Below are 25,441 nucleotides of genomic sequence, written 5' to 3'. Positions count from 1 at the left end.
GAGGGCCAAGAATTTCCATGAAAAAATTGCATGACCAAGCACTAGTAAAAAGATAACTCTAACAAAATCGTGTTTGAAAATGAAATTATGCATCTATTTTTTGGTTTACAAAAGAGCTTTGTATATCAATTGATATCTCTGCTCCCAATTGGCAGCAAATATAATTAAAATTAACACATCTATTTAGTCAAAATTCATTCCGTCCTAATAATCATATAAGTTTCGTTCCATCGCATTATTTATAGACCCAAAACAATCCTTCAAGTATCCTAGCTAGTGATTATTCTAGACTTTTTGCTAGTTTTTGTTTCTCTTTCCTAGACATGAAAATTCAATGCATTGTATAAAAATCCCTATTTAGACTACAAACACGTAGTTCTCTTAATAATTTTACTTTCAAAATTTTTCTAGTAGACCATCACCGTTCAAGAGCTATATTGGCAGTATAAAAGTGCATCTTGCCTTCAGAAGCAACCCAAAGGACAATTTAGCTGTTTTTAGTTTTCACATTGTTAGTAGCTTATACGTGGCAGCATCATTGTTAGTTAAAGCTCAACAAAAATGACACGACAGCAAAGGTTTGTTTGTTTTGCTTTGAATATATTTCGCTCTTTCCACACAATTTATTTATTGGTATCTAATAGATTTCTATAGACAGGCTTCCTCTTAAATAGCTTAAAACTGAACAGGGAACAAAATAGAATTGGGATTAAGTCGCTATGATAATATTGTATATTTACTTAATTGATTTCATTAAAACAATAAACCTAGAACGAAATATTACTAATAAAATTAATAAAGATCCAACTGAGTAAAGGAAACTTTTCATCTTTTATCCGAACGTTCTTTTTGTGATAGTTTAAAACTTTCCTCTTTAGGGTTTCAATATTCAAATGTGTTTTACTTTACCAAATTGCAAATTCGAGTAAAAATCGTGTTTAATTAATAGCATTCGCATCCTCAGTTGCTTTTCCCTTCTAAACTCATCAATGTAACGCTTCTTGGAAAACTCAGGTTTCAAGTAAAATTGGAAATAACTGTTACGAACTCGACGTAAGATCAGAGTGTACATTAAATAGCAAAAATCGAAAAGAGAGTTACTTCTATCGGAAGTAGTTAATCACATTCTTTTTAGACTTATATTTCAAATATATTTACAAAGAAAAAATATTTTTCGTTCATTATATAATAGTCAAAAATTTGTTTGCTTTCATGTGTATGTATAAAAACTTATAAGCGAATATTTTTTATTTATTTCGAGAAACAGATATCCGCGCTCATCCGTTCACGCTTCCATTGCATCTCTCCTAATCGACCCCTAATTCATGATTCGACATATCAACCTAAACTGTACCTAAACATTCCTCTAAACTCTGTGCGTAAGCTGTGTTGACTCGCTGCGTTTCGGCGGCGGCGGTGGTGGCCGCTTTTTAATTGTTGCTAGTACAGGTTGGGGCGGAGCAATTTGTGCAGGCGGTTGTTTAATAGGTTGGGCGGATATAAAATCATTATTCACCATAAGGTCGTCATTTCCGACATTTTCATAGAGGGCATACTCGCCCGTAGTATTGCCATAATGCTCTTGAACCCAATTGCTGACGTTCGCTGTTTCGCGATAGTAATGAGATGAATGACTGTTTCCAAATTCATCTGTAAAGTCACGGAAGCCGAGGACTTCATGTGGAGTAGTTGCAGGTTCCAACTTGCATTTTTGGGCAACTTGCCACTTTTTCCGCATGACTCGCTGCAGATCTTTCAGGAAGTCCCGAGGTGGATTTGATGCAGAATCTGTCAATCGTTTCGGAGATGTTATGATTGTGGAAAGGCGTGTAGCCTCTGCACGAGGCGGTGGAGCAGGAGCAGACAAATCTCGCGATGGTATGGATGGAGCTCGACGTGGTGACATTTGCTGTTGAACTTGATCCTCGAAGGAGACTTTGCGACGCAAAAGAACTGGAGAATCAGCGAAGGAGACAGTTTTTGCAGGAGTTGGCGTTATGGCAGCGGGTTTGCTGGGAGTAGTACCATTGTATGCAGGCGGCGACTTGTAGGGTGGAGCTTTCAAAACAGATTGCGGTTTCATTGTTTTTGATGTAGGAGCGACAGGTTCCTTCTTTACTTCTTGAGGTGGTAGAGTCTGACTGCAAATGATCTTCTTGGGAGGCGCCTCATTGAGTGGTTCAGATGCAATCGAAGGTTGCCGAACTGGCGTTGATGCCGTTGTTGTCGGCAAATATGCCGCCGTGACTTCTGGAGGGGGTGGCGGAGGAAGGCTAACTAATGAAAGTTGAGATCCACTCAATTCGGATGCTGCTACAGCAATAAGTTCGCTGGGTGGCGGAGGTGGAGGTAAAGAATCCAAAGAGAATGTCGAGCCGGAAAGGGTTGGTTCGTAGTCCTCCGGCGGCGGGGGTAGGGAAAATGTAGAATCAGTCATACTCGACGGCATCTGTTCTAATGGACTAACAATTGCACTTGGTTGCTGCTGTTGCTGAGTACTAATCATCAGGGGTGTTCCTACAGGCGTACCAGGGGTCGGGGTTGGCGTAGATGCATTCGATGAGTTCATACTCTCAATTGAACCTCGATTTGCTGGTTGCCTTCTTTTCAATGTACCACTGTTGTTACTTTCTTCACTTCTGCGACGACTGTGACGTCGCGTTAGAGTTCCACTACGTTCTGGTGACGTAGGATTGCTACTATCTACTACGGTTGTTTCGCCTACCTCCTTCAACTGCCTTGTCATTGAAGTCAATGGCAAATTCGGTTTCATCGAGGGCTTCCTTTTTATTGTTCCCGTAGTAAATTCGGAATCGAAGCCATTATTGTCGTCGGATAGACAGCCACTTGAACTGGAACTTGATGCACGCGATAGTCGTCCATTAGACGATGAGGATGACGGAGGAACTACATTCATGCCGCTACATTGCGAAGGAACTGACGAGATTATGCTTCCAATCGATGAACTTCGTGCCGAAGAAAATTTGTCGAGTTCTTCACGTGTCAAATCTTCAATAAGCGCCTTGTGATTATCGTAGATTTGTTTACCGTATTTTGCAATACGTATGGCTGTAACCCATTTCTCTAAAGTCTCAGCATCTTCAGCACACAACATTTTCAAATAGCGACAAGATTTCGCTGTAAAAGGATCCTTAGGTGAACGCAAAGCGAACGTATGATCTGTCGGCGCTTTGTGTTTCTTTTTCCATCCAAGTCCCCTGTAGATTTCATGTCCAGCGAATAGTGTAAGGCATATTAGATCACGTGGCGAACGTGATTTCTCCTTGGCGAAATAGTATAAGCCAGAAGCTCGTAGAACGAATTGGTATCGTTTCCATCCTTTTTTAGCATCATTTTTCATATATAGCGGTCCGTCCATTGAAATTTGACCGCCAGTTGTGAAAAATTCATCTAATAGCATACCACGTGTATGCTCGTCGTGCTCGCTACCAGGTGCCATTTGGGTTCCTGGTAGAAATCTTTCCGGTCTGATGAATAAATTCACTTTGTCTGAACGTTGTAAGAATAGGACACGATTTTTTGAATCTGGACTCCACATCATTAGGTTGTCAACGAGTAGTTCGTGATCTTCGAAGAGGCGTTCTAAAAATTAGAAAAAGAACAATTATTACGATTTATTATGATAAATATTTTTCATAGAAAAAATTGCGTAGCTGCAACAAACGTGTGCGAAACAATGCAGGAGCGTACTCATATTCACGAAAAACTGTCAATTGTGCAACTATACACGGAAACGTAACCCGCAACTAAGCCAACAACGACCCAACTATGATATTTTTGTGGAAAATCTAATCAACAGCACATCGCTCCTTAAAGGCGTTGTCTGGAGTAGTATAGAAAGGATTAGCCTAAATGCGGATAGATAGAAAAATCATGTCTTGGCACTAGCATGGCCTTATCAGAGTTGAATCTTTAATGGCGTTCTTTAGGATAGCTTCGATAGGGAATTTATTTGGCATTAATATGGTCTTTACCACAGTTGCGGCTTTTTATTAATCTCTCGTAACTCATCATGGTTGATGGCCAATTGCATGGAAATGGAATTTTTACTACTACTTATTTCCACCTATCACTAAACGGGCGCAAATTCCGACTTAGCTTAGCAAAAACTAGGGTCTAGCTTGGCGCCAACTAGGGCCTGGTTTGGCGTTAGCTAGCTGTCTAGACATCCTAAGCAAGGCATACGCAAACCAAAAAATAACAAATTAGCCAAGGCCATATTTTCGTAACTAGGATCCGGGTGTAAACTAAGCTAGCCCTATATTTCTTATAAATTACTATTTGGTGTGACTTATTGGCAAACTGAATTGTCTTGTCATATTTTTTGAAAATGCAAGAGAACTAGCGATATATATCAAGTAGAATCCTGATAATTCATATGGTCAAGGGACTGACGATTTGGTACGAAATATCGTGATTATGAATTGTCGAAAATGCAAAATAAAGAATATTAACTCTGCGGACCGGCAAATTTGAACGAATTGACGGGAAAACATACATTTTACCGTAAGGGTTTATATAAGGCGGAGAAATAATTTGGTAAGGGATTAGAAGTACTTTCTTGAAAATTCGTGATATTTGAGATCACTTCAGAGCCTTTCCCAAACGGTTGGAGTCCGAAAAAGCCATGCCTGCTGTAGGAGGGTGGAACAATATGGCAACGCCATACCGAGCTAGCCGTTGCTGCACGAACATTGCATTGAGGCACGGTGCATTGTTATGATGGTACTTCCATGACTGACGATGTCTGGTCATATGCGGTTGATTCATTTCCGCAACCAAATGAGCCTTTCCGCGTAAAGACTCCTTATGAATGACATCACGAGGAGAAAAGAACAGAAGCATGGTCTTTTATTTTGGTCTGCTCATCAGCCCTTTTCAGATGAAGACAACTTAAGGAATTGTTTCCGGACCATATTAAAAAGATCAGGTTTCGTCTCCAGTAACGACGTTAAAGTAAAACCGCTGTTCACAGAAAACTGTGCGCTTAATCTAGAAAGCCTTGCAGCTGTTCGTGAAAGCTCGCCTCTCCCACCCTGCGTAGACGATAGGACTCCCTTCCATCGTTTTGTCTCGCTTACAGAAAGAAAGTCTTACTATTTACTGATCCCGGCATGTATTGTAAATTCGCTAGGAATGGACCACCTCGAATGCAAAACTATAACGGGCGTAGAGTCCGTCCCCAAAGAAAATCCCGATAAGTCATATAAAAAAAATGCATTTAGACCCCTCCTTAATTCCTATTCTTTTCTCGAAGTCGCTCAAAAGGTCTTATAATTCGTATTTCCAATTTAAAAACATGGCCAATTTGCACTGTTTTCAAGACGATAAGAGAGAGAGATCACTGGATGATTTCTACACAGCCAAAAGGAAATTTTATTGATATGATGTTAGGTTAGGCTGTCTATTAAAGAGAAACAACAAATCATAAATGCCAGTGGATGTAAGCAGATTATCCAATCTTCTCGATAATTGGTAATCACGATAATGCCAAATCGTCAATCCCTTGACCATATGAGTTATCGGGATTCTACTGTATCGCATTTCCGGAATTAGCTATTCTTTTCTTCAGTATTCTTCCAAATGGAAGACATTTTGGAGGAGGAAAATCACCGAAGAAAGGAACAACTAATTCCCGAAATACGGTTTAAATAAACTCACTCTGTATCCAAGAAGGGAAAAGCATCCCTTAATTTCATCACTTAAAGGATTCGATGCTACCGGCGTATGGTTTACAAAAGTGGGTGATGCGTAAAACATTACATGTTGTATAAATTGTACATATTAGACTCCTAAAAAGTCAGAAACTTAAACGCATGCCATCCAGAAGAAGTCCTGCCAAGAAATATAATTGATTCAATTTGACAAGATTGTCAATTATCAAATTTTAGAAGTGCGCGTATCCGTATCCAGTTGATGCCAGACCGAACGAAATGGGCTAAATACCCAAATTTTCAAAAGGATGGCTGATGGTTTCGTCCAGGACAGAGGCAACTCATCAGGCGCTGCCCCACCTCTGCCCTGGGAGCAGCATGACCAAAAGTGCTTACATGTCATAATCACTCCTTTATGTATAATAGTAAACACGTTATGTGGTCGAATTATATCCAAGTGAAAACCGCCCTATATTCAGACAGAAACTAGGCCGAGGGGAAATTATTTTGTTTGAGAATTCAGGGAGTCCTAGGTCCAGTTGATGTTCGATTGGACTCACTCTGTTCCCAAGGTAAAGATGAGCCAGCCTTTGTCATTAACGACAAAATTATATTAGAAGATTTTCGAATCTGTGTACAAAAAAGAACATTGTTGCTCGTTTGATTCATAAGTCTGAAACGATAGTTGTCTTTCAAAACGATCAATGATGTTCGCATCAATTCTTTTACTTCGATTGGAGATAATGATGAAGAGAAATTTCTGGATATTTGCAATATAGAGGGTACGAACGGTAAGAATTACGATAGTAACTGGAATAAGACATTTTCAGTATATAATGTTAAGGATTACAAAGAGTAATGGTATAATGTTAAGGATTATAGGTATGACATTGTTGAATTTTTGGTAGCCGGTGAACAGATGATGATGTTTATATATTTTTAAATCACAGGCCAAAGCGGCTGATTTTCCACGCCATTAAGTTTGAAATGAAAAACCGAGTTTGTCAGGATCTGTAGCACCACCGATTCGATACAACCTTGCAGATGCTAATATAAAAATAGAGCAAACTCTTCATTGTCTTCCTCAATCTGGAGAAGATGTTTGATCGTGTGCCCGATATGCTCATTTGGAACGCAATGTAAAACCTAGTACCAGAAAAGTGCATCCGTTAAGCTAAATTTGCTCTCTTACCATCCAAGGAGGCGAACTCCAAGTGTGGCAGATACACCGAAACTGCTCTGCGTCTTGATTGGTCTTCACAAAGAAGCACCTTTTCGTCATCTCTCATTTTCACCATAAACTTTGTAACGCGAGACATCCAATGTCCAGCGTCCTGTTCACTGCTCTATGTTGATGATATCTGCTACTAACGAGATACAACAAAGCTGATCCCACGCAACCCTTCCAAATTTGGAATGATCGTCTCTGGTACAGGTAAGCCTGAGGAAAATAATTTCTGACGACCGTCTCCAATGGGACCAAGATGGTCAGTACCCAAAACCGAGCGTTTGATGTACTTGGAATCGGGTTTCAGTCAATGGTAAACTAGGCCGTGGAGTTGCTTCACGTATCAGTACAATCTAATTAAAGCAAGACTTTACAATCGCATCAAAGAGCAACTGTCGACGATTGGCGTCCTTGTAACACAGTGTGTGTAAAAACGGCTCTATTTTGCGAAGTGATGCGACATGCTCAAAGCGCTGGAACATTGCTTCCATAATCCAGGCTATCTACTTCGGATATTGAGGGACTATTTGAAGGCCGCGCGTTGCTCAACGAGGCTAGGAAAAAATAGCGCAGAATGACGATCACATCGAGCGCAGCTCAGGGAGCTATCCTTGGTCTGGACCCCTGCAACGCCTCAGATGATAGTCTATTACGAATCGACATGCATGATGTATAGGATCTGGTCGAATGTGCAGATGATTTCCGGCAGGGGTTGCGGCAACCACGGTCGAAATAGTTCAGCGCATACTAGGAATGATGCGCTGTGCTAGAAACGTAATTCTAGGGAAAGCCGAAGTGGTCATATTAGCGCTCCTACAGCTCTCTTTATTCAAGTTGATGAAATTATGGCCTTGATACCTCAGTATCATGATAGACACGAGGATGATCTTATTCCACAAAGTGTGGCACCATCATCCATTTATCGCTGGTATCAGCCACACTTTGTGGCAGCATCATCCATTTATCGATAGAAGAGGAAAGCACCACAGCCTGTCGGTGAAAAAATAGCAAGTATGATGATTGAGCCAAATGCTGCTGCAGAACGAGGACGCGTGGAGTAGAGTGGCAAGTTATACTCAAGGCAATTTTAAAACGAAAAAGCAGAGGTTGATAAAAGAGACGGCAAGGTAGCTTAGGATCCCTGAACTACAGGGTGTGTGCTCCAACATTGAATAGCCCTGGCTTGAGGTAATGTATTAAACGGATACGGGTTAGTTTCCTAAACGCAGCAGACAGTTTATGGGTAAATGCATTTGACTATGATTGCAAAAAGCCGAATGTTTCATTGGATCAGACAATTTTTTTTGTCCAATAATGAATGTGTAGGCGAATAACGACAAGGGATTAAGCTTACATGAAATGTAATAACTTTAATTAGGCCATAAGACTTGAAGAATTTAAACTTGGCTTTGAAGCCATAAACAGAAGTTATTTCTCTTTAGAATTGCTACTAGAAATGAAAAAAGATTTCTTTATTTAAATTAAGCGAAAAGAAACATCAGTGATCTATAGTAACTTTAAATTTCGCAAGTAAAATACAGTGTCCATGAAAACATGAATACACAACGATTGTGTTTGTCATCAATTGGATGCTCAGGACTCCTTCAAAGACAAATTGTGAGAATATATCAGCACTCGAATAGCATTTTATGACAAGTCTGAGTGACACGGTTAGTTTAGCGATGTATAGCTTGCACATCGTCCAAATACTTGGAAGAGTAGAAACTTATGGGTACTGTAAAGAAGTTGCGTTTAAAGTACGAAAGTCAACTGTAAATTCAATTTAACAAACAAAAGCATTATGATCAACCATCAGAGTCTCTACCGGGACTGACTGTAACAAGTTTACTCAGGTTCGTAGAGCGAAACTTCCCAGAACTTTCATTGATATAATAGCATCCTGACTTAACTGCTGTCAAAGTGTTGAAAGCAGCAGACTCTGGAGCTGATAGTTCACAAGGGAAGGTGGTGACTGTGGGCTGTGATCCCGTTTGGAAATTATCCAGTTCTGGTCGCTGAAACACATCAGATTAGTTCTCTGGAAGAAAAGAATCATCTGACCAATTAAGACTTCCTCATCATTGAGGTCTCCTAGCCCAGGCCGTGACTGACGACGAGGAAGACAACTGAGTTGTTTTATATTCGGACAAGTACACACACCTGGATCGCATACGCATAACTTCCATACCAAAGACTTGCAGAGGTGAGCACAAGTCTGAGGAGGATGTTAGACTCTTTGTCTTGGAAACTTCTGAGTTTGTCCTAGGCAACAATTTAAGGTTGATTATGGAAAAATCACTTGTTTTCAACTTTTTATGTATCAACTTCGAAGCAAATCTCCAGGGATTGTTCTTCACGGCTGAATGGAAATCACGTCACAAAAAATAACAACAAAAGGAGCTTTCAAAAATGCTAGCATTAAAACAATTCAAGAGCCTGTAACCAGAACACACCTAGAGGAGTGTCTCTATTGTAAGAACCAATTCACCGAAACCGTGGACAGAGGGACGTCTTAGGGCGGAACTATCTCTCCGATACTCTGGTTAATAGTCATAAATGAAATCCCAAGGAAACCCGACGAGGATGATTTGGTAACGATATTAGGGTTGTTGACCATCGTTATCAGTAAGATTTTGGGCCAATAAATCTGGACTTGGCATAAATTCATCCCAATCTGATCTGGTCCTATTTCATGACTACCTGCGGAGTTAAAGTGAAGTTTTCTCGGCTATACATATCTGGATCGTCGAGTCCTTCAGAGTATGCCAACATATTCTCGCAGGGGATACTGGCGTTACGAGAGACCTATTATCCGACAAAAAGTGTGATTCTTGACCGACAATCATGTGACCATTAAAGTTTTAGTTAGCAGTGATATTCTCCAAGCTGATGAGTCAATGCTGGGACGAACTGAATGGTGTGGGCGGTTTGGTCCAAATCTCTCCTTCCACACTTATATAGAGACGAACAAGCGGAGCAGAGCGAACTCAAACTCCTCCATTAGTTGAGAACTGTTACCTAACAAAAAACAAAAAGCAGCTTATATGCTAAACAAGAAAAATTAGATTCGAAACCTGCAGTACGGTCTTCACGATAAGTAATATTTAATATCACTACCATCCATCGCTCCGGTAACAGACATTTTCTTTAAACATATCTGAATTTTAAACATGCCAAAACTACATAAAACGACCCAAAAAGCCCGTTCATGTCAACCACTAATAAACTCTTCACATAAAGTATACACTGTCATGATAATTTTCTCTTCAGAATCTTTTTTGTTAAATTTTCTGGTTGAAAATTAAATTTGCATGCATATAATTACTACCTACACGCTTATAACATACGCTTCTAGCCTACATTATGAGAAGCTTGAGTTTCAACCCAAATTATTTAATTTTCATCCCAAATATTAGCTCCAAGCAATTTTAATTCACTTCAATGAACGATAATTGCAAGAGATAAGATTTTCTTCATTAGGAAGCAGCTAACGCTCTTCTGCTCTTTGTCTTTTATCCAAGAAACTTCAAGTAATTCTTTGTTCAGTTTTTGTGTGTAAAAGCCAAGAGGAAAAGATCATATTATGATGGCATCAGGAGTAGTGGATAGGTTTATGTATGGATATGGGGGTATATATCTCAGAAAATTGTTCGTTCTGAAATGTTCTATTCTTCTGAGGGAATAATTAGCAATACGTTATGACCCATTTTCAGTTAGGCTGGGATGTATGCCATAGAAGAGTACATTGCCTTGGGATCATTGTGCGATATTGGATTGCGAAATGGGGTAGGCGTTTTAAGCAGAAAATTGTTAATTAGATCGTTCTACTTTCGGTGTTTTCATAGCTTGTTAAGTTTGCCTTTATGTGAAGAAATTCATTATAATATGCGCTGATATTATGTAGGCACGGTTTAAAAGCATAAAAAGATATTCAGAATTATGGTCTGCGAGAAATTTATCGTGATTTTAATGTAGAGCTTTTAGAAATAGGTAAGTTCACGATGAAAATATACTTTCAACTGGCTTTTCTCCGATAAAGCTCAAAACTCTATCACCAGCCTATTAGCACGAATAATGAATAAATAGCGAAGGGATTCAATCAATACAAGTGTGCCAAACAAACTGGTCGAAAATATTTCCTAAAATATATGCAAAGTGAATATATTTTTGATATTAAATTTGAACTACTCAGACACTTACCCATCTGGAAATCCGTCAAATGTTCAACTAGTGCCCAATGTGGTTCCATCTGAACATGATTCTTATCCGCCAATAAACGAGTCACATGTCCGCAGGTCATTCGTTCGTCAACTAGCAAAGATTTCGAAGCTCCATCCGAAGAGAACGCCTTAACAAATAGTCGCCGAATAGAGGCATGTTCCAACTTCTGAAGAGCCAACTGAATTTTTGCAGCCTTTGCACTATCCATCTGCTGAGGTAGATTCCCGCCATTGTTGTTATTATTATTATTGTTACTGTTTTGATGATTTTTCAACAATGCTGCACTAACACCACTAGAAGCTGATGATTCGCTCGACAGTAAAGATACTGTGTCGCTAAATGCTGAATCATTGTCAGGACTTTCAGTGCGTGGCTCACGCAAAACGCCATCTGATCCGGTTCCACTTTCAGATGACGATGAAATCGTGGAATTTGTTGCACCCGATACAGTTGAGTTTGATCGACTGTGACTTCGTCCATGTCGTAGGTCTGAACTACGCTGCTCCAACAGGCTAAGTTCTCCCAATATGGCATCTAATTCAGATTCATGTGTCTCCTCCAAGTTGGCCATTGAAAAACGATACGAATTTGTACGTTCCGAAGATGCTTGACTTCGTGGTCGTAATCGAGCTGGTATTTGAGTTGTTGTGTTGGGGGTGATAAGGGATGTTGTTGATGGAATCTCTAATCCCTAAAATGACAGAAAATGGAAAGGTTAATATCTTGTTGTTGTTGTTAGCTCTAGTATATAAAAAGCCATCGACTTTAATGCTAGATAATAAAAGTTTCACCAAACAAACACCTATCTTGCCGTAAAGGCAAAATAGCAATGTAAAAAGTAGAGAAAATATCTAGGATAAAGATTGGTTCAGAAAGGTTAATGCATGATCTTGATAAAATTTAAATTAAGGTGAGAACTTCCCATCATAAATTACTTTCAGTCCCGCTGTTTTATCGCAAACAATTTCAAAGTTTGATTCTCCACGTAATATTTGCATCACTTGTAGATACTTATGACCCCCAAGCCATTCTCTTCCCAGAACAAAAATGGCATCATAAAAGCGTAAGAGCATAACATTACTCCCTAAGTACTTTCAACGCCATATTTTGCTATTAAACAGCAACATCTAAAATTATAATTAAATACTCGAGCACTTTCAAGTGACTTGAGAATAAAATGACTGTAACCGACAAAGATATGCATAATTCTAATTTTATCGTCTTTCACAAGCTCAAAAGTCTATCGGCTTCAAGAATATCTTTTACAACGCAACAACCATCCTACATACACAACAAATTGAGTCAACAGTTCCACTGAATAAATTTAACATCCCGCACTTGAAAACTTTCCCATTATAATTTTCATGTTTAGAATTTCCCTTAATTCTCTTTGCCTGCTGTGGTTTTCCTTTCTTGCTTCACGAAAGATATTATGGAAAGTGGGGGCCATAAGTAGAAAATCATTTCGCGTTAAGTTTTTGAACCGTTAGAAGAAAATCGTTAAGACTTCAGACGTTAGGGAGAATGGGAACGGCTCCCTTACCCTCAACAAACCATATAACGTTTTGATACTTCAATTGCCACCGACAACGGTGACGCCGAATTACTGAGGTGTACGAAATTACTGTGTCTAAGCATTGTAAAATTGCAGATAGCAACCGTAAACGGGGAGAACACCGAAACTTTGTGATAATATTTGAAGAGTGTAAAATTTTTTGATGATACCCGCAATAATAGATTTCGTCAAATGGATTTCATAGAAATAGGAATGAAGGCAACATCAACCAAATTAATGAAACATTTTTTATAGCGATCATAATCTATATTGAAAACAAGTTGATAATCCTTTATCTGCATGAACAGATCTGTAACAGATTATAATATTTATTCAAGTGAATGCAGGATTATATTCATCTCAACGAATATTACAACCATATTTAGGACGAGAAGTTCAAACTCAGCCAAAACTAACTCTTCATTAAAATTTCACCGGGAATCAGGTCATGGATGTATTTCTAGGCCTTTTCCAGCGCTTTAATGTGTTCTGTAGCGATGGGTTTATGCAAACTTTTCAATAGGAGCTGGCACGCTTTATTAACTCCCTTCCAACATTGCAAAATTTTGAAAACTCAACAAACTCGAAAGTTATCTAAAACTTCTTGATTACTTGCGCGCTGATCTAAATAACCAATCTTTTTGTTCACATTCAGAGGCGAAATTAGTTTATTTTGAAAAATCCACTCGTAATTTTTTAGCGAGGCCGGATGGGATCCAGTTGACCTAAAGCCGGGAAAAATTTCCATTTCACATCTAAATCATCCCCTTCCATTCCTTTTTCTGTGCATATTTGGTTGAAAATATGATTCGTATCGTAAATTTAGCATATTAACCTATTTATCAAGGAGAAAAGATTCCTTAATGGTTGTTACTACAAATTATAAATCCAAAAATTGTGCGACAGAACTTAACTCGCGCAACAAAAGACTTCGATGTTTCAAATTTCGCTTGGAAGACTCAAACATTGAGACAGTTGACGAGCCAATTTACATATAACGGAGTTGGTTTTATCATTTCAATAATAGCGGAAAACTAGATAGAAGAAACTATGCTGCTGCTTTCTTCGTTAATGAATAGGTATTTCATCTGTTATTGTAAATATTTGGAGTGTCTTTTTTCATATTAAGTTTGAGTTATGTTAAATACATCCTTGACTTCCTCCTTTTTCTTAAACCTTTGTCCCGTTCAGAAGCGAGATCTGTTTGCCTTGATCGGCTGTATAATGTGCCTGATCTAGGCTCTCAAATCAACATCTAGTGTATCAACGTTGTTTCGGTCGGTCTTTGGCCGTTGCCCATCGACTTCTATGTTGAGACCAATTTTGGCAAGTGAATTTTCATCATCGCGAATGCCCGTACCATCGAAGACGATGGTGCATGTCCTCATTTCTGATGTGGTCATGGCATTTTACGCCGCTTTTATAGTTGACCAACACTCAGAACCATAGAAGGTGACAGGGAGAACGATACTGCGATAAATTATCGTGAGTCGTTCTTTGATGTGCCGATTACAAAAAATGCCTGCTGTACAAAGCCGCTTCATCCAAGTTGCTCTGATGCAGGAAGCAATTTTGTAACGCAGACGCATTCAAATCACTTATTTCTGGACAGGCCACCGCCATTGACAGTGATAGTGCCTGTTTTATTAGAATCCTTCGCCAAAAATCCGTTTTATTCAGATTCAATTTGAAACTGTGTTGCATGAAATGATCATTCCACTTTTGGACAAGTTGCTCGAGGACAGGGCGAGAGAACTGGGGATTGGATGTCCCGTGTGCCAGTGTCCATATCAGAAACAAACCGGACTATCAAGTTTCTTGTAGAGCGCAAATATCAATTCGCCTGTTCCGAAGGGTTCTGGCGAGTTCCTCTACCTTTTTATTGATGGTACGAGCATTTAGCGTGCAGAGAACTATTGGTTTGGTTCGGACTAATTTACTTACGTCCTGACGACGTCCATACGTTATGAACTCTTGCTCATTTCTCGACAAGACCAAGGTGTGTCTTGCCACGTTGACTGAGGTGAACACTAGCATTTTTCCGAGGCTATTTACTCAATGCGGACTTTTTTGGTTTTTAACGACATTCGTACGTTGTCTTGGACGGTATGTCGCGGAATCTGTTTGTTGTATGCTGAGAAAACTTTTACATGAGGAAGTCCAAGATTGCAGAGAAATACTGTTCTGACAGTAAGTTTTAGCAAAAATACAAGGCATATCCAAGCATTATTTGTCATATTGGAACACCAATAAATCTTCTTATCTTTGTTGCTGACATTTTATGATTAATTTCTTAAATAAGGTATATAAATGTCTTGCACAAATCCGATCACTGATAAGAGCAGTGGTCATTTTTTAATCCAGCAAATTCTCAATCCTCTTTAATGCATAAATGTTTAAACGTCTCGACGAAATTCAACTATAGTAGTGATCATCTTTTGGAGACCATATACAGCTTGTTTCTGATTCTGAGAAAAAAAAATCGGGATCAAGTAAACTTTTCCAATTCACAAAGACTTTTTTTAGTGATAGCTTGTAATTAAATTATTCGTTCGCCCGTTTTATTGTGGTCCTGCTGGCTGATTAGAAAGATGGGCCCCTAGTTCCATCTTGTATTTTGATTCCATCAAAGAGTGGTACATAGTACTCATTTAGAGATCTAGAAAAATAGATCTGGTTCGCCACCTCGTCAGGTGGATTCAATGGTTTTTTGGGGTTGTTTTATATGTAAGGCAATGGCAACTTCGAGTGATCTTTGTACTATTTTCTATCAACCAGGATGTTGAGGCTGGTTTTAGTCAACACACATAGATCAGATTCAGCGCAGACATATGACAGACCCGGATTCCATCAAAACCAGACACAAGTGGAAATAAAAAAGGGAGTGGTGATACCTTTACAGTTAGCAATTGAAGAACGATATCTAGATGTAGCAAAAAACAAAGGAAGACATAGATGCAGATGAATAGTTAATATTTTTAGCAGAATACTTTGTGCTATCAGTAAATCATAAATACATCCGATAAAACATGTTTAGCTAGGATACAGTGAAAGTAAATACAGGTTCAAAGACCGTTTCCATCGAACAAAAGAATCAAGCACAAAAGCTACGACAGAAGATTTTTTCATCTCAGAGAGAATACATCTAATATTAACGAACGCCAATAGGTAGTCATTCATTATAACCTCCTGTGAAACCTGGTTCTCTGTTTATAAATATCTTGAATAGTTTTTGAAATATCACTTGTCAATAGCGATACAATGTAAAATTTCGATCAAAATTCAGTAAAACTTTCCTCGGATCCTTAAAATTTTTGAAGGAGACTTCTGGAGATGAAATTTTAAGACGCAAGTAGTATTATCTGTGATTTAATCGTTTTAAGAGCGGACGATAGTCAGTTGAAGACTATCATGGACCGGGAAAGCTTGATGATACGCAAGCGAAATCAATGTTCTTGTACGCATCTATCAATGTGAGGCACCCTGCTCACAAAGTTGAAATATCAACTGAGTCATGCCATTACACTTTGATTAAAAAACTGAACATCCTTCGAGGTGCGGGAACGTTCATTCTTTGTCTGGTCACAGTTGAGCAGAAGAAATATTGAGTAAATATTTACTGGGTACTCTTTCAATATACAAACAATGATGAAACATTCATGTAAAAGTTGATAACAAATGACGAAACCTGAGTGTTTGGATTACATTGAAACATAAGCTCAGTGGATAATCCAGCCTTGCCAACTGAAGAACTTCTTACGAAATATTAATTCAATGTCCTCCCAAACCTCTCTAGACATTTAACTTGGCTGCTTGTTCCCCAATTTGAAATCGATGTTTAAAGGATTTCATTTTGATAACGTTGGTCAAGCAGCATTCGGCGCATGCCATGAAGTTTATAATAATAATAATAATCATTGGCGCAACAATCCATGTTGGATCAGGGCCTTGAAGTGTGTTAGAGCACTTCATTCAAGACCGTAACGGTACACTAGGAGGCAATGTGGTCAGCATTGCGCTCGACCGAGATTATTACCCTGATTTGACTCAGGTACTCATTCACAGCTGAGTCGACTGGTGTCCGACGTCAAATCACGATACAAATCCCACTGCCACCAGCGAGATTTGAACCGCGACCTTCCGTACGATAGTCTTGCGCTCTAACCACTCAGCTATCCGCTAAGTTTACCCACTCGAAAAATTTGAAAAAAAAACATGATGCTATTTGAAACCTAAACGTCAAAAAAAATACCGTCCAAAAATCCGTTTAAATAAACTTTGATGAAGACGTTAGTGAACGGAGCACTAAGTTCTCGCAACGGAAGGAGACATTTGTATCGAACACCGACCGATTCTTCTATGGATACACCTGAGATAAATCAGGATCATAAGTTAATTGTGAACAACAAACACTATCTTTTTCAATCTATTTACTACAGGAGTTTTATCTGTTCCTTAGTTAAAGATAGACCTTGGAATTATGTCCACAAGAAAAATCACTCAACTTGCAACGTAGCACTTGTGAATATTCTGCAAGTTACCAGCTCTTAGTGTCAAGAGTAGCGATTTGTGGACATCTCTATTGAGAAGAATCATATGAGTATTCTCAACGCATAAACAGCTTTTTCATTGAATAATGTTCCCCTGTTCGTTCAGAATTTTCGGAAGGCCACGTGGTACTCTCTCTATCTAAACATTAATCTGGGAGAGCGGTGATCATCCATATGCATTTTCCTCCCATTACATCATGTTACACCTTTATTGGCACCCATTTTCTTGTCCTGTTTTGAACGTTGATAATCCTATCACAACATCTAAAAGAAGCTGCTAAAATCTGACATACTGTGAAAGCTAGCTTTTAAAATTTCAAATGCGGAATAGACATGCTGGAAAAGTTTAATGTTGAAAATGTTGAATCGAGAGTGGGAACAGCACGAGCTGTGGGTGCATCAAAAGATCGTGTTTGTCATATAGTGAGATAAAATTGGTTGAGCGCTACGTTTGCTCACTTTGTTCCAAGAACGTAGTATTCGAGCGAAAATCATCGATTTATAAATGAAGATAAAACGTGTATCCACCATAAGCCTTGAGGTAAAAGAACAGTATAAATAATCGCCTGCTGGGTTTTGAAAAGACACTGTCCTGCACAAGCGTTTCCTCAATATTTGACTACATGTGCCACTCACATGCTGTACAAATATTAAAGGTCCTGGGGATTCAACATAAATGCCAACCGTGCAGTCATAATCTTATGGCCCTCTTCGGACCCGGATTAATTCATGGACCACAATCAGAGCCCCATACTGGTTAATACAGAGTACAAGCTCAACATTTATTCCGAAGGACACAAGACCTATCTAACTCCCCTGCCGCAGTTAAGAGGTGCGGCTCCCGAGTTCTAAGACACTACTGCATACATTATGGCCAAAAGGAGCTCTGGCCGCGGTGTAGGCGTAACCATGACAGTCGCAAAAGGGGGCCAACCACAAATGACCGGACAAAGATCAGATCCTCTAGGATTTCTCCTAAATCATATGTCCTCAGAGGGCTGACCAAATACGTTGGGGGACACGCTCTACAAGTATTTATAAATTTAGTCTCGGAGACTATTAAGGGTATAGATCGGACAAGGTAAATTCATTAGTAGAGTAGGAAAGGTCGAATATGCTATGCAGTGCAATATGTTTGTCAAATAAGGAAAATGGATTAGTTTACAACTCCATGGCGTGAAACAGTTCAAAAGGATCAAAACTTTTTCGGAAACCCCTGACCAAAGCTGGAGCATATGACGAGATATGGCGTCCTTTTGATATTTTATAAAGAAATATTAATATTACATAAGGCAGGATTTCAGTATATGTGAGTCTAGTCTGCAAGAATTTGTTCGGGGTCTGCATCAGGGGCTTCATGAATCATCATAGAAAAGAGTCGAAGTAGCATCAGGAACGCTTTGGGTATGCAAAAGATACATCATCAACGTTTGAATTTCTTGTTTTATACCATATATAAGTGAGAACTTATCATTAAGAAAAGTCAATTGGTGTTAAGGAACAGGAAATTGTAGGTTGACGACCATTGCGTAGATGTTCTTGTTGCTTGTTCTCCTCACTTATATTGCTACTCCGCCTGTAGTAACAAATTATAGAGGTGTAAGTGGGTAAATATCTCAAGAGCTCCAGCACGAAGGGTGACAAAAAATAATGTATTTTCACATAATCTCAGCAAATTCCCAGTTATAAACCACTGCCTTTTAACGACTTCCTGAATGTCACGAAAAAGCAATTTGCAACAATCAACTCGTGTAATATATCCCACTGCTCATGAATACCAACTTATGGTTACGAATTAAAAACAGTCCAATAAGCTTTTCTTTCTTTACATCCAGTCCTAATGGTTCCACACCATTCTCAAATAAGGAATTGAGACGTGAGGATGGTGAACTCCATTTCTTCCGTTCTATCATTCATAAAGGAAACAAACATTTACTGCTCGGTGTATTCGGAACACAAGGCTACCGTCAGACGATTCTGGAACATATTCTCTAGGATTACTCCAGACTGCATGAATGTGATAAGGCACGTTCCATTTTTAATAAAATTTATGAGTGATAAGCTCACGCAGAGCGAGAGAGATAATGGACAGGAAAACGAAATGGGTATACATTTGTTTTGCCCTTACGTGTCCCAAGCTTGCTGAATCGAATGAAAAAAAAAGTGGAGTTTACGCAAGTGTGTCAAATAAACAACGAAGCATATTTTACTATTGGGGTTCGGTGAACTGTAAACAGGACTATTATGGAGCCATATCAGTTGAGTTGTTCAAGTGGTGCACTTCCACGTGAATGTCGTTATTGCCTTTAAGGGGAAAAATATCGTGATGTTCCTTTTCACTTTGCCGAAAATGGGTTTTTTGATTGTACGAAGTTAATAGCCAAAGGTAAATGATATTTCCCTGGAGACTAATCAAGTTTCGTGGGCTTTTAACAGATTTCATAAGTACAATTCCGTTGATAAATAGCTTGGAAACGAATTTATTTACGTGCAATGAGGCTCACTGTTAAGGAAAAATAGGACAGATTTTATTTAATTCAATTACAAATTCAACAAATTATCTTTTGGATATTAGACTGGAGGAGGCTGCGTCAACCTCTGGAAACCAATTCACTTAACAATCCGTTGAAAGTAATTATAGTAATTAATTGATCGTTGTTCACTTTTGGCTCCATTTTAAGAAGCCGCATTCGATTTTAATTTCAATTGAAAAAATATGGAATAGGTTTGGGGAATAGGATATCCGAGCGGTACGTGTATCCATTCTACAATTTCAACACTATGGAAACGTTCGCGTAACAAAAAAAAAATCACAAATCAATTTACATATTCAATTTGAAGTACCTAATTATTCCCTTTTTTAAAAGCTATGGTATCTGCAGCTCTCAACTAATCACAAAAGGTGGGACTCAATCAACACTTTTATTTAAAATTCGTCCTGTACATGACAACTTTGAAACTTTTAATAAAATTTACCGACAAACATTTGAACGTTCACTCATGTATAAAAACACATTAACTGTCAAACAAATTTTATATTTCACTTATTAAACTCCCACATATAATTATATCTAGGGATCCGCAGAAAGTACGAGTAACACTTCCCTACTTTTCAAATTCAATCAACTTCAACCACACACAGAATTCAAATAAAATAAATCAGACTTCGCGCTATTGCCAGGATACACCTGTCGGTAGTCCTGCTGCCAACCCCCGAACAACACATGCGATAAGTTTTTGAAACGATGGACTTCTGCAACACATCACATTCACTCTCGAAATGATATATCCGTTCCAAATAGAAGTTTTGTACATACGAATGTGCAGCATTTGGGCAAGAGGAGAGGCCAGGTGATAAATGTAATGGAGAGATTTCTATTATGTGTGTTTTTCCTTTGCTTCCATACAAGGCAAAGTAGGTAAAAGGTAATATAATATGTCCTGTGCCAACTTCGAATACATTACATTAATTCCTTTACCTGAATACCCAGATTTTAGCTGGAAAAAATTATGAGATGGATATCTTTTAGAAATGGATTTAATCTAGTCTAAGCTGGGTTTAGTAAAGCGTAGGCCATTGAATAAGGACAATTTAGAGACGGGCAGAATCACACTTTTAATTTATTTTAGACTTTGAAAATTAGACAAAGGGATTATAGTTCGGAAGACCGGTAGTGGCATGTGCTAATAGAATTTATAGATAATGAACACTTAAAGACATCAGGCGCCTATTTAGAAGTTATCTTTTGTAATTTTATTGCACGTCATAAATCATCTAGAAAAGGAGCCAGGTATAGAAAGTCTAATTTCACATCTTATGTTATAGATGATCAGCTTTTGTATTTGCAAACAAACAGTAGTGAAATTTACTATATTATATTATCTTGGAAAAATACCTTGTTTCCTTCACCCTGACCTTTGGTAATTTTTCCTAGCGAAAATAAATTCCGGATTAAATATAACTATAGTGAAAGCGCGAAACTGAATACCATGGATCTGTCAAAGTGGAAGACCGATTTTATTTAACAATATAATAATAAAGTGGAAATCCATGTCGCCTTTTCAGAGTGAATAAGGCCGATAATCGAAAAAAGACACATGGTTCATTCTCCAAATGGTCAAACATCTCGAATTGGTTTTTCATAAGTGCGCTCAAAAGACCGTAATAGATGGTAGTCAGACAGTTGATAGCGCTACTCAACCAAGCTTCTTCAGGAATTAGTACACCATCTTTACCGTGGAGGATTTGTCATTCTACGGTTTCAAGCCATGCAGGTGGCTCTTTTCCGAGGATTTCCGCCAATTTCTTATAGTTTCTTCACATTGTTGACTGTTACTAATACTTCCATGAGAATCTCAAGATACCTCTAAGAGGAACTTTAAGTAGTCGATATTCGGGTTGGTTGACTTGGAGGTCTATGCCTAGATGTCACAGAGCATGAAGTGTTTTGGTCTAATAGAAGATTGATAGTAATAATAGAGCTGAGAGACTTTTCTCAATGTATCCTCGACGGCAGCTAGCACATGTCGCGTTTGTATCTATGAAACATTTCCGTAGCCCGTAGAGTAAAGAGCGTGCTATATACATGTTCAAGTAGCTTCCTCAAAACCTCAGTGCTAAATTCAGGATCAGGCTGAGCCTCACAATACAGTGACTTTGCAGTCAAGCTGATTGAATAATTCGTGTAAGGTTTGCCTTCAAGACGAGTATCACTCACCGATTACATTCATTGGTTTTTCTTGCCACATCCTTGAAATGGTTTCTTGCTTATATTCCTTTTGACCTTTCATCGCATATTTTCTTTGATATTCTGCGGGTTCTACAAAACCCCAAAAGTAGAACGAAATCCGAATAGTTACTAGTTTCAGAAGTTTCTAAGATAATTTCATTAATATTAGAGAGGGGCGTTCGTCAACTTTTGGGTTTATATGCTCTTCTTTATATAACATTTTTGCAAAAATGTCTCATCAGAGCAATTTCAAGAAGTACTAATCACAGCAAAACTTTTTCTGGTATCTGCGAGTTATATTCAACTCTATTTCTGGTATGTATTCTATGACAACCATAAGGAACTGCCGTTTGAAAGAACAGTGTGGAATTTGGAGAGTTGTGTACCGTTTAATTCATCAGCGAATTCAATTCAATGAAAAAGGAAAGTTATGGAGTAGCTCAACAGACACTGGTACGATAACATGTTCAAGTTTTCAAAACCACCTTCAAAGGCAAGTCAGTAGTAGGAAAAATTTCCACAGGCTACAGGAAACAATGCTGCTTCACTTTCCAAATTTTTACTAGTGAAAGTAATGACCCTCGGCCTGGATATTGCCTCTTGTTCGAACTAATGTAAATTCTGTTTTCAAAGGGTGCTCATCGAATTCAGATATAATTGTTTTCAAAACTCCCTACGAGAGATTTTCTCAAATTCTGACGTCATTTTCTTCCACGTCCACGATCATCTCTTAACCTGCACATCATCGCAGACCGTTAACGTTCCTAACAGGACCATTGAAAGGCTTTTGTGAGGTGTATACAGTAGCGAATCAACACTATTTGCGACTATTTCCACTTTCCTCACTAACACAGTAGTTAAATTCCTTTTGTAATGGCGCACATTACACTGTTCTTTTGATACTTTACCACCCAACGGAGCTCCAGTGTGTCGCGGTTAGTCTCACCTACAGCCATCAACAGAGCTCTCAGTTTCTTACGTTCACCGCTCCACCTCAACGGTTCCACAGTCAGCCAGGTCTTGTAATATCTTCTCGAGACGTGTCTGACAACCTCGTCCGTACCAGAGACAAAGGAACTTTAATGACGGCCCAGTGCCTAATATTCTCGAACTGTTTGTCTGAATAAGTAAAACTATTTATAATATTATGTTTTACTTAGAAAGAACTATAGTAAACAGAGGAACTATTTTTATAAAACTTATGTTTATCTGAAGTTTGTGTCATGTACACAACCGCTGAATGACGGCCGGATTGTAGAGAGGGTCCATATTGAATTTGGGGATTCGACGCTCTGTGCAAGGCTTTTCTAGTATTTTCCTGCCTTTTATGTAGGGCATTAAAATATGCTTCAGTTTCGACAACCATTTTTTCATTGAAGCTCTTTCCCAGAAGTGTTCTTTTTAGGAGCCAGATCCCAAGAAAACTTTAAATTGGAAATAATCCAAAGCATTAACTCGTATTATTTTGTGACTTTGACGATCTTTTTAAAAAAAACTTTAAGGTTTGTGTAAAACAAAACCTTATCAAAATCGGTTAATTGTCTGTTTGTCACACCTTATATTTCAGAAACGGTTACACCTACGAAATTTGGCAGAAAGGTGGAACCCGTAAATCCCATTGCATACAGGGAGTAACATAGTTCCACATTGTGTTCAAGGAGGGGTCCCATACATATAAAAGAGGGATATAAAATTTGTTCTCACCGAGTATAGTCGTGCGGGGTATCAAATTAAAAGTCTCGATTAGTACTTTACGAAGCCGATATTAGTTTTGGCATTGATTACAAAAGGGAGAAGTGCAGGGATCCGAAAACGGTTAGTTACTTGAATGACTCGGTCTCAGAAACGATCCAACCCAAATATCTGCAAAAAAATATGGTGGTCCATGCACATGGTCTCTAGGCCTCAAAATACTCTCCACACCGATACCGGTTTGAATTAAATTAATAATAATATATTACTATATTTACTATAAATATATTTTTTAGAAATTGACTGATTGAATCATTAATTTTTGCAGAATTATAGGCTATGTTATAGACCATGATACTGCCAACTTTGGTGTAAATTGCACTATTACTAACAAAGTTACAATTGAACATCATTGTTCCTTTTGCGCAAATTTCGTGTATTCTAAGACTTTCAAAGTCATTGTCACACTAAAGTGAATGGTCTGACAAACTAAATGTATCATATAAACGTCACGAGTTAGGTCCAAATGGGACGAATATCCATTCAAATGTGCTTATGTAACCAATATACAAAACCCTTCGTACCTGAAGCGTTTCGCTTCCGGTTTCCCGACTTGTTTTCATTTATCGTCATTGTTTCGGAGTTTATTCCTTCAAATGAACCAATAACGTCACATTTGAGTAGTCGATTCATTAAATACCGCATTGTTGTTTTTGATCTACTGTGAGCAAACGCGATACGCACTTCGAATAGATTTACTTACAGTTTCAGGTTTTCACTTTTCAAAACTCAATACGGGCAATTTTCTAAAAAGACCTTTTTCCATCTTCACAATCAAAGGATGATGCCAACAAACTGAATCAGCACATTTCTTGGCTGTTCACACTGAATTCTCAGTGTCTGATTTATCATTATATTATAGATTATAGGACAAACCAAGGATGTTAGATGATGACAATTTCTATCTTACTACAGTTGCTTGCTTTGCAATCCTTTTAAACAGATTATGCCATCATACAATAAGTTAGAGCAGTTGTTTTCCAATGTTTGAACGATTCAGAAACAATAAATATTATTATATTATAATAAAATAAAATTAAAAATATCGAGGAAAACTATCCTGGAGCCAAAGGATCGGTTAAATCAGCCGGGAATTGGGGGACTCACAGGGTGAATCATCCTTTCTCTACATTTTAGACATTATTTGTATATAGTGGACAGGAAAATAAGGATACCTGTCGGACGATAAAGAAGAAGGCCAGAAGAAAGTCGAGCAGAATAGAATGTTTCTACAATGCAAGGAGCACCCTTAACCATCCCGAACAAAAAGTTTGCTTCACAAAAAATCAATGTCCGATATGTCTTTCTTAGGGATTCATTACTCGTTTTGAAAACCAATGAATGCAGAAGAAACATCAATAAATAAAGAATTCTTTTACCAGCGACCGAAACGGCGCCTTTTACGGGAGGCACTGTGAATTTACGTTAATGATCAGATATTTGTCACCACTTTTTGCACTGGATAAGCAAGTGAGCCGGGAGTTTGCAAATATTTTGTAAACCATCGATTGCACGGAACTTCCCCCTTGATTATGTGTCAAAACACCAAAACGTTCATTCGATAAAAAAGCTCAAGATGTCTAATTACGCATTGAATTTCTCGAACCGCAATGGCCTTCAGCTCCTTGAAAGCAGGGGCAAGTTATCACAAGCTAAAGAGCAAGGGCCAACAACCGACTAGAAAAGAGGGGTAACGTCGACGGTCGTGCAATGGTGAAGAAGGATCAGTG

The 25,441-nt window shown here is 38.5% G+C and overlaps 1 protein-coding gene across 3 annotated transcripts in view; it reads right to left on the bottom strand.

Moving 5' to 3' along the window:
* Window positions 1–579: 579 nt before the first annotated feature.
* The window catches only part of LOC119653664 (ras-associated and pleckstrin homology domains-containing protein 1), a 474,167-nt gene continuing 449,305 nt past the window's right edge, over window positions 580–25,441 (bottom strand). For all 3 annotated transcript variants that reach the window (XM_038058496.1, XM_038058497.1, XM_038058495.1), the window contains 2 exons: window positions 11,104–11,815; window positions 580–3,603 (listed from right to left, as the gene is read on the bottom strand). In XM_038058496.1, coding sequence (XP_037914424.1) covers window positions 1,367–3,603; window positions 11,104–11,815 — 2,949 coding nt within the window. In that variant the 3' untranslated portion in view covers window positions 580–1,366. The remainder of the gene's footprint in view (window positions 3,604–11,103; window positions 11,816–25,441) is intronic.

Source organism: Hermetia illucens, chromosome 4 (assembly GCF_905115235.1).
Source record: "Hermetia illucens chromosome 4, iHerIll2.2.curated.20191125, whole genome shotgun sequence".
In the NCBI taxonomy this organism is placed as follows: domain Eukaryota; kingdom Metazoa; phylum Arthropoda; class Insecta; order Diptera; family Stratiomyidae; genus Hermetia; species Hermetia illucens.
The sequence above is the reverse complement of the archived record's forward strand: the minus strand, read 5'-3'. Positions and strand labels throughout refer to the sequence as shown.